The 10,948-nt window shown below is 34.0% G+C and overlaps 1 protein-coding gene across 3 annotated transcripts; it reads left to right on the forward strand.

Annotated features, from left to right (window-relative positions):
- The first annotated feature begins 288 nt into the window (after window positions 1-288).
- On the forward strand, window positions 289-9,547 carry LOC110807664 (uncharacterized). Of its 3 annotated transcripts, none has more exons than XM_088215513.1 (14): window positions 289-560; window positions 995-1,403; window positions 2,338-2,512; window positions 4,534-4,617; window positions 4,699-4,940; window positions 5,053-5,272; window positions 5,540-5,619; window positions 5,948-6,032; window positions 6,745-6,876; window positions 6,969-7,082; window positions 7,168-7,215; window positions 7,805-7,889; window positions 8,792-8,866; window positions 9,008-9,547. In XM_088215513.1, the coding sequence occupies exons 2-14, from the start codon at window positions 1,132-1,134 to the stop codon at window positions 9,127-9,129; spliced, it is 1,734 nt and encodes a 577-aa protein (XP_088071639.1). In that variant the 5' UTR covers window positions 289-560; window positions 995-1,131; the 3' UTR covers window positions 9,130-9,547. The 3 variants fall into 3 exon arrangements, with proteins under 3 accessions (XP_088071639.1, XP_088071638.1, XP_088071640.1); XM_088215512.1 differs by lacking the exon at window positions 289-560 and adding an exon at window positions 599-705; XM_088215514.1 differs by lacking the exon at window positions 289-560 and adding an exon at window positions 599-705 and having other exon boundaries at window positions 8,810-8,866.
- Window positions 9,548-10,948: the final 1,401 nt, after the last annotated feature.

The raw sequence follows: 10,948 nt of genomic DNA on the forward strand, positions 1-10,948 counted from the left end.
TTCAGGCTAATAAAAAATAATTAAATTAATACGTATAAACAAACAGCATTATTATAAAATTTTTATACAAATAAGATTCTAATAATTACAGAGTAGGGACCGCGAGGTTGGATTATTGAAACGTGAAGTAGGTAGCCGCCCAATCGAATCTTCTCGTATGAATTTATCGCGAGATCCAATTAGGATATTATATTTAATTAGTTAATAATTAAACCTTATAATTAAGATTTTAAAAATGGATATCTCGAAGCTAAAATTAATGAAATCCTTCCAGAGGAACAGGCAAAACCTATATAAAACGGAGAGCTCTGCATAATAACGCTGACGAGAGAATCAATGCCAGCAAGACATGTTGCTTATTAACAATTTCCATTGTTCTGTTAACTGTCTGCAAATATATACATGTATATATGTCTCATGCATGTATATACAATGCTTGTATTTATATATAAATAGAACACAGAGAAACTCAAGAGCGAAAATGGCGCAGAGTATCCATTTTGAAAAATTTTGTGCGTAGGGCTTTTTGCGGATCATATTTTCCTGAGACAAATTACACGGTAATCCGATTTATGTGCCTCTCTGTTCCTTTCTTGCTTTTCTCGCAATTTTCAACAGTGATTTTTGGTGTTTGGACCTCTGTTTGAACACATTGTTTGAGTCTCAATTCTGGTTTTTACTCTTGTTTTTATCTGGGGAATTGAGGTATTTATCTATAGTGTTCTTTTTTTTTTTTTTTTTTGAGAAACGTATGTGTAGTCTTTTTAGGTACAAATCTATATACAGAATTTGATGCTTAGATATCTTGAAGAAATAAGCGATTTGATTAATTTAACACCTGGTTCTGAAATTTGATGGTTGATGTTCTTTTTATGGTTTATGTTTGGAAAACAAGGTTGAGGATCTGGTTTAATTTGTTGATCATGATTGAGAGTATTGTTGTTTATTTGAAACGCCTGCTTACTTATTTGTTTATTTCCGTGTATATTTTCAGAATGTGTGCAAGTGGGTTTTATTGTTGTTGAGAAGGGCTTATTGTAGGTGTTTATCCCCTGTTTTGCCTGCCTGTATGTATATAAAAAGAGAAAGAGGGATGATATTTTAGCAGTTGAGGCGATTACTGGATACGGAATGGATTCTGCAAGGAGTTGGTTTCAGAAGCTACAGCCACGAGATAAGTTGAGAAGTTCAACTAGGAAAAAAGATCCCATTGGTAGCAGTTGTGCTGTTGTTGGTGCCGGGGGTTTTGGTGCAGGAGGAGGAGGAGAAAAAGAAGACATGATTTCACAAAATGATGAAGAAGCTCTTTCCAATATCACCAAGCAGAAGGTCGCTGCTGCAAAGCAGTACATTGAGAACCATTACAAAGAACAAATGAAGAATCTACAGGAGAGGAAGGAGAGGTGTGTTATGCCTGTCTAATAACATAACAACTGATTTTTCATTCTGAGACACGAAACAATACTGTAGCACTAACCAATGTGCTGCTTGATGAACTACATTTTGACTATGAAAGACCAAGCACTTTCTCTGTTTGTGAATGGCACCCCCCGTATTCATGTTTCTGTTTACTCATTGGCTCACTAGTCAAACTTCTATATAACAAGCAGATGTCAATATATATGGAGTACTTTAAGCATTATTAGATGGAATTTCTTTTCTAGATGCAGTAATGTGGCAGGTCATTCAACTAGCATTCTCGGTGATGAGAATCTACTGAATGCAATTAATGTAGAATTTTCTTGCATAAAAGCCTACCTTATTTTGGAGTTTATTATAAAGAATTTAAAGTGAGGGTATCATTATGAATACTTCAACATATTTAGGAATCTAATCCTTTAGTTTTTATAGATTATTTCTTACTTCTTAGCTCTGTGTGTGTTTATTTCGTGGTCCTCAATACAATCATGTGTTTCTATTTAGTCCCCCCTTATGTATCCTGCTGCTTGTTCGTGATTTCCTGTTGAATGAACATCTTCAAAAGCCATTTTTGACAACCTTAGGAACCTTCGTGGTCATCTGCGCCATGCAAAGACTTAATGATTAGAATGCCATGTATGCAAGGGTTTTCTTATTGTCCTTTCTTAGCAGGCCTAATCATTCGTGTTTTCTGAGGGTTCAACTTAGGTTTTCCATTTCTGCTTTACTATAGTCAGGTCTGCAGCATAGAACTTTAGTTTTATGGTCAGCTCACAACATGCTTGGTTGGTTGGTGAGGGTATTACTTCGTTTCAGTTTCTGGTCAAATAAATCATGAGCAAGTTCAAATATAAAATCATTAAAGTAGAGTTTGATTTGGAGTTGAGAATTTCATTTTTCACTTTAAAAATGAAACAGGCGAATTATATTGGAGAAAAAGTTGGCTGATGCTGATGTCTCCGAGGAAGATCAAAACAACCTACTTAAATTCTTGGAGAAGAAAGAAACCGAATACATGCGTCTTCAGAGGCATAAAATGGGTGCTGATGACTTTGAGTTACTGACGATGATTGGCAAGGGTGCATTTGGGGAGGTATTTTCCTTGCCACACAATAAGTCACTTTCTCTATATGTTAATGATATGTAAATTGCCTAACCAGAAGAAAAGTATATTTCTCAATTATTACAACTTCCTTTAAGTCATAGATTACAAGTTTCTTTTCTCCTACTTATTTACTTCTGAGCATATCTTAGACATTAACTAAAACTGGCTTACTTGATTATTATTGCCTTCAAACTTTAGTCCTTTGTCTGTGCTTTTATTTAAGCCACACCTTTGACGGGTGTGCTCTACATTTGTCTTAAGTTTGAGTTGTTGATAGAGAATGCATTAATTGCCTTACACAAATAGCAATTGAAAAAACTAGAAGGGAAATGATGGCAAAGAAATTTATTTTGTTCTTGGCTTTGCAATGTGGGAATTGTAAAAGTTGTATTTAATGTGGAATTTTTTACTAGTGCTAGTAATTAATGGTGCAATTACTAATGCTAAGGGATATGCTACTAAAACCTCCTATCCATTGGTTGCTTTTGCTTATAAGAGATATATGGTGAGAAATCAACACTCTTATCAGGCATGATAATTTCATGAGTTGAATATCTAAAGCATATAAAGATGCTCAGATTGATGTCAACATTACTATGTGAATATCCATCTTGAACATCCCAGCATGGCTTCTTATCTTGGGTGAGATTGAGAGCTTCTAAAAAATTCTGGAGTTTGTGAGGATAGACTAGTAGATAAGAGATGAATGATATAAGTTGGGAACAATTTCTTGCATATGTTGTTCCAGTGCTTTTTGGTTCTCCTATGATGCATAGAACAGCGTTTTTTTGTTGTTGGTTTCTTTGATGGGATTCTCTTGATAATACTTGGGCGGACAACCAAGTTCTTTTCTTTGTTGAAGTTGGTTTTGGGATGTTGATCTCCATGAACCATGGTAGATTATAGGCATTAGTCTCCCTACTGCAAAAAGGAAAAAATACATTGCATCAGAGGTGCAATTTTCACAGTTCCAACTGGAAAATGCAAAATAATTTGGTTAGGAGACTGATTATCTAAAATCTTAAGGTGATATGATGCTAGTTAATTTTATTATTTATATAATTATATGTTCTCTCATGTAGAAACATGATACCAAGCATAGCAAGTGACTCAAAAACCTCCGATACAAACAAAAAATAGACTAATAGACTCTACATGAAGCTAGAATTGTGAAGGACAAGCTTCTCACAATTGGGCTCATAATCTCTTACATAGGTACTATGTGAAACAATTGAGTTGATCTTGGACTCTTGTTTCTTCGGTACTAGTCTTGGTGTAACTGGAGGAATAAAATGGCCATGGCCTTTGAAATAATTGGGGTCTTGATTTGGAAGATGAAACTCAATTAACTTGTGAACATGCTGTCATTCTTTTATTTTCCCTGAATTCTTTAGGGTTGATCCCTAAGAGTTCTATCAGGTCTCACTACCATATTCAGCTTAGTCCTCTTCCTTCATTTTTCCTGTCTTTTAACTCATGTTTTAAGGATAAGGGTTTAGCGGAGACATGAGCGTATGCATAGGATTAAGCCCGTCCAGGACTTGTTTAATCCTTGGGAAAGAATATAAAGTATATGAAGCCAGGGAAGTGAGTTTCTGGATTGGTGAGAGATAGTTTTCCATTATTTTTCAGTCCGCAGGACATTGGTTATTTGTTTTCCGTGTATTTTGACCATGTTCTTTTGTTAGTCTGTGCTAGTATGAACATTCTATATCATCTACTAGTGCATGGAACTCAACTTTAGTGGTAAATTATATGAGATATATTAAGGGGGCAAAGGTGGCAATTGCCATTTATATGCTTCTAATACATATTTTGGGTTTGTTTGGTACATCTTTATCAACTAGATGTTTGAAATGAAAGAATGTAGTTGGAGATAGCAGCAACTAGGTCAACTAGGTTGTGTCTTGTGGACCTACAAAAAATAGTGCTTCTGTTTGTTATTTTCTCCTTGGGAATCTATACCAGTATTTTGATATAAATACTACTGAATTTAATTTATGGTGCAGGTTAGAGTTTGCAAAGAAAAGACAACTGGTAATGTATATGCCATGAAAAAACTCAAGAAATCAGAGATGCTTCGAAGAGGCCAAGTATGCATTTGCAAGGCCTTTCAGATGACATCATCGAGGTTTATCTACCATATCTATTAACAGTTCTAAAACCTTTTATAGGTTGAGCATGTGAAAGCTGAAAGGAATCTGCTTGCAGAAGTCGACAGCAATTGCATTGTCAAGCTTTACTGTTCTTTTCAAGATGATGATTTTCTTTATCTTATAATGGAGTATCTACCTGGTGGAGATATGATGACTTTATTGATGAGAAAGGATACCTTAACTGAAGATGAAGCAAGATTTTATGTTGCAGAGACTGTTTTGGCTATTGAATCCATTCATAAACACAACTATATTCACAGGTTTTTTTTTTGGGATCAATGTGACACGATCTATCAGTTTCAGTAGACATGGTTCAGCTAATGCAATCAACTTTAAAATACAGACTGACCTTTAAGGTGGAATATGTTGTAGGGATATCAAGCCTGACAACTTACTACTTGATAGATTTGGACACTTGAGATTGTCAGATTTTGGGCTTTGTAAACCATTAGACTGCAGTACTCTTCAAGACGAAGATTTCTCAATAGGGAACAACACTAATGGAGCCGCACAGAATGATGATAAACCAGCTGCTCCAAAACGCACACAGCAAGAGCAACTACAACACTGGCAGAAAAATAGGAGAATGCTGGTAGTTTCTGCTGTTGCCCTTCTCTCTCTGTGTGATGTCATAGTGACTTGTCAATTTTGTTGATGCTCCAAAACATTATGATTCCATGAGTGGAGAAATGAATACCGGTGTCTGGAGATATTTTTTTTTAAACAAGAAAGATTGTAACTTTCTTTTGGTTTTGAAGAAAATGATCAGTGAGATTTCTATAGAATCTTCTCAGACTGTCAGATAATTTCTTTTTCTTTTTTTTGTATTTATCCAGTTATTTATACTTGGAAACTGCAGGCTTATTCTACTGTTGGTACACCTGACTATATTGCACCAGAAGTTCTATTGAAAAAAGGATATGGAATGGAGTGTGATTGGTACGTTGTTTGCCTATATCTCCAATGGGTCATTGTTGGTGTCTGTTTATAGTAAGAAATGATTTCATCATCTTTTGCATAGCAACTGACATCCGTCCTGTTTACTTGAGAATCTGAGTTGAGTCTATTATCATCATCAGATTATTGCCTGCTATCTAATCTATGTTTCACAATTGTTATTATCCTTACAGATGATGGAACCATTTGAAAATGAATTGTTGATTACTAAATATCTTTCCACTATATATGATGTCCTGGAATTCCCTAGTCCCTTGAGTACTTCCATAAATGTTGTTGTGACTTCTTCCCATTGTTGGTTCATATGTAGGTGGTCACTTGGTGCTATTATGTATGAAATGCTTGTTGGATACCCGCCTTTTTATTCAGATGACCCGATGTCAACATGCAGGAAGGTAAATGAAGAAATGTTTTATGTTTTGATTTTTTTTTCTATAATTATATCTCACCTTTTATTTATATGTTAAAATTTGCAAAGCACTACACATCTTCCATAGAGTTTTCGCAGATGCATCTCCTAATGTATTTTTTCCATGTGATATTTGAATTGGTTTGTGATTGTTTGCACTCTTAAATGAAATATCCTTGGTGCCTTGATTTCGGCAAATTCAGGAGTTGCAACTATGTAACAGACTGCTGGACTCAAATTAAGCAGTTTGACTTCCTGGACTTCTTAATTTGAATAGTATACCATTTGGTCCTTAAGGCCTCACTTTGTCTTTGTTGTCTAGTCTTCTGTAGAGGTAATCCAAGTAGAGCTAAGGAGCTATTGGTGAATTGTAGAACATCTCGTATTACCAAATAATTTTAGGTCAATTTTGGTTGTAATTGCTGAGCCTGTTGTTTTAGTTAGATTTTGTGGCACTTTACGCCCTGTAGTCTACTTTGTGAGCGTATAAGGTTGTAAATCTTATTATGGTTGTGTATACTTTTTCTATGATTTTACTTCTTCAGGGCTGTGTACCTGCTCAAGGTTCTTGTAATCTTTATTATTATTTGGTCGACATCTAATAACAGAATAAAGACAAAAGCAGAACTGGAGGAGAGGATAATACTGAAGTTCCGTTTACAAAATAATGTTATTCTTGTTCCTCTTTTTCCATGTAGATAGTAAACTGGAGAACTCATCTAAAGTTTCCTGAAGAAGCAAAGTTATCACCAGAAGCAAAGGATCTTATTAGTAAACTCTTGTGCAATGTCAATCAGAGATTAGGATCAAGAGGTGCAGATGAAATAAAGGTGTTGTATGGTGTGTTCTATTCTAAATTCTTGAATTTGTTTCATAAGCTAATTGCAGATGAAAGGAATTACCTTGCGATCTTCCTTTGCAGATTCACCCTTGGTTTGATGGTACTGACTGGGATAATATATACCAAATGGAAGCTGCATTTATTCCTGAAGTCAATGATGAATTGGATACACAAAATTTTGAAAAATTTGAAGAGGTAATGTCTTTCTGTTTTATTCTATTTTTCGGTCCTATTTGCTCATCATGCTTCTTTAATTCATTGCTTATTTTTGAGTCTGCAGTCTGAAAACCAAACTCAGTCAACATCAAAAGCTGGTCCCTGGAGGAAGGTAAGAATCAGCTATTTTGTCAATCTATGTGCTTGAATTTATTAGCATATGGTATTAGCATTTTCCATTGCATTTATTCATAGTTGCTGTAAACTGAAACTGTGTTAATCACTTGCTATTCCATCTTAGCAGAATGAGATGTTACTATTTTGGTGCAACAACTGTAAAATGGTTTTCCTGGGCGTAGTGTGTTCTTTCAACACTAGAGGGTAGTAGCTTGGGTTATTGAAGGTTGTTCATTGGGTAAATTTTTATCTCAGGCTTCTAGTAAGAATATAGGGCCACAATATAACCGATGCTAATGATCTATTAAGGACTGGAATGGGTTTCTGTTCTGCTTTCTGGTCGGAAACTATTGACAGGATGAAGATAAAAGTAGCAGTTAGTATTGTTCTTTGAAATGTAATAACCATTGAATTTTGGCCAAGGTTTTTGATAAAACAGTAGTTCTTGAAAGATATACTGCTTCTCAGCAAGCATGTTGTTGTTGCTTTAATCTTATAGGATTTTAATAATTTTCTCTTGTTTCTTTTGCTGATATCTTTATTTACTTTTGCATTCTCACATTTTTCCTTTTAATTCTGTGCAGATGCTATCATCAAAAGACATCAATTTTGTGGGTTATACATACAAGAATTTTGAAATCGTCAATGATTATCAAGTGCCTGGGATGGGTATTCTTTTCTGCCTCTGATATTCTTAAAGCAGCAGTAGCAATAATTTGATTGATGTTACATAGGCTTGGTCCAGATGTCAAAAATTTCAGCATTCTATGAATGCTTTATTTTGTTTGTCCGTATTATATGATGGTGCCATAGCTTTATTTATTTCATGTACACAGACATCTGACAGAAGCATTTCCATGCACACACGCATACATGCACAAACACACACACATTCAGACACAAGTACGGATGCATCCACCTGCTGAGCACCTTTATTTACATCTCGTGTTACAAGGACAATTTTGCTTTGGAACTACTTTATTATCCGTGCTTTTCAAAATATAGTTGTAATTAGTTAATTAGGTACTGCACATGTTTTCAAGATGTTGAAAGACATGACTAGCCTTCAACTTGAAGACTTAATGTTAGAATTTCTTGTAGAGTTACGACCTGGAAAAGTTGGACTTCGAAATTCTGGAATAATCTGCCTGGTGATGAGTTTGTACTCATTCTTAGTACCAGGACATTGTTTGTTTCTGAAACAATCATCTTCTCAACTTCAACTAGTTTGTAACATACTGAAAGGTAGTGTGCTGTGTCCGGTTCCAAATACCAAAGGAGGGTTATTAAGGTTGTAAAAATCTTTACTGTTTGCAGTGACTTAAACATGGTTAAACGTCGGTCATCAGGAAACAGGTTCAGATGGCTAAAATAACTGAAAAGCATCGGAAAAATCTATCATTAGGGACAGGGATTTCATCAGTATCTTTGCGTTTTATTAGAATTTTTCAGTTTGAACCTAGAACTGCCATTTGTTGGAACTATGCACCGGTTTTTACTCCTATCAGTTGCTTGTTTCATATGTGCTTTTGGTGTGACATTTTTGCCCATTTTGGAGTGTTTAATTTCAGCTTCCTGCTATCATGCAGCTGAGTTAAAGAAGAAAAGCACCAAACCAAGCAGGCCATCCGTCAAGTCACTTTTTGGTAGGTCTTCCTTACTCTCCCTTTAATAATTTTTTAAGACAGATAATTCTTGAACACTTTCAATGTGGACAATGTTTCATATACCTGCATGGTATTGATCTCAGATGATTTCCATAACCTCTATGAATTTATTTATGGCAGAGGGTGGATCAGGATCGGAAACAGAAGAGCATGCTGCTTCTAGTCAACCTGTTCAAGGGAGTTTTTTAAACCTCTTGCCTCCCCAGTTAGAGATATCCCAGAAGCAGAAAGGGTCCATCTAACTTGACCCCAGTCTCTTAATAGTTCCGGCTTATAGTCCATGCTGTAAACTGAGATTTGGGTGCCAACTTCTCATTCTTAAAGCTCCCCTCTGTATTTCAGAGGCTGGGTCATGGAAGAGTTCAGGGCCTCATTACAAGCTCGAGATGGGTGGAATCAACTAATCATGTGTATATGAGAATTTGGCATGTTCTTTTTTCCTCCATAGAAGACTCAAACAAACGATTGACACAGAAGCCAATGGAAAGTGAATACTAATTCATTTTTTGATTGATTGATATATTATGTAATTTATATATACATATATAATATATTTATATTTTCTTACAGTTTTCCAAAACAGCTGTTGTACAAAGACACCATTTTAACTCATTCATTGTATTCTATTGATCAATAGTAGTATACACTAATAGTGTCAAATCTTTGTTGTATTTCAAGAGGTTTTTCATTATTGTATTTATTAAATTATCTTAAATAAATATAAGAGAAACATCATTCATGATATTTTGATGTGATGCTAAGTTGCTTTGATGGTCATGATGTTTTTTTATAATTTATACTAATTTAAATAAATTGAGTCTAAAAAGTTGGATAATATTTTAAAAAAAAAAGGTATTCATTTATTTGAAACAAAAACTATTTCAATTTAATTAGATGATTTTCCATTAGACCTTTTTTAATAAATAAAAAATAAAATATCAAAAAGCTTATGTATTATTTAAAAAAATTAAATTTACTTTTTACTATTTCTCTTCAAATACAACTTGAATTTTTAAAGTTTGTTCGAATAGACATTTTTCACGTATTGTGCAGATGTCCACATGACTTACAATGTGTATATATAAACGCAGGTTTTAAAAATATTACTAACATGACAATTACGTGATCGCCACAATGACAATCACTGCTTCTCTTTTTTATGTCATTTTCTTTATTTTTAAAAATTCATAAATTAATATAAATTTATAAAAAATTAACAAAAAGACATAAAATTATAAAATAAAATAAAAAACTTCATCATCATTGTTGTTTTAATTCCTTTTAGTTCTCACTTAAGCATCATCTGTAAAGATACGGAACTTAAAAGAAATTAAATTTATAAATTAAATAGAAAAGTGACTAATAAAGTTGACGTTTACATTTTTTATATAATAATTTTGAATGTCTAATAGAGTTATGGGAATATTCATTCTAAAAGACAAACGAAAAATAAAGAAATAAAACGAAAAGCGAATAACTAGATATTTTAAGATAACTACTAGCACTTGAAGTAAGTTCGGATAGTAAACTACTCACAATCCTCTTACTGATCGGGATCTAAATTTTGATTCTCTTAATCTGAAATAGTTAATGAAAGGGTAAACTACACTAAATTAGTAAAAATATCACACTAATTACAGATATGGAAAACTGAATATTAATAAAAATCATAAAACAACTTATGTAGTACTTAATTTGAGTAAATTCATTTAATATAAAGAAGATCGTTTATTATGTACTTACCGTAACGAGTTTTTTAAATACAACCTATGAAAACTTGTATTCATATCACTTTTTATTTTCATGTGTAAGAAAATAAGAGACATAACTTTCATTTCTTATCTGCTTATTAGTAACCCTAGGGGTCCATATGGATATCCCCCTACTCGCAAACCCAATATCCAATTTTAACAATTAACCAGCCATTCCCGTACTCCGTCCAGTAATGGGTGCCAAATGTTTCGATACTCCATCTATTATGAAGGTGAAGCATATTTCCAAAATCTTTCTAGTAAGGAACTTTACAGCCTCATTCGACTGAGGTAACGTTCACGGTAGAGT

This window comes from Carica papaya, chromosome 3 (genome assembly GCF_054855325.1).
Source record: "Carica papaya isolate Zhongbai chromosome 3, ASM5485532v1, whole genome shotgun sequence".
Taxonomy (NCBI): Eukaryota; Viridiplantae; Streptophyta; class Magnoliopsida; order Brassicales; family Caricaceae; genus Carica; species Carica papaya.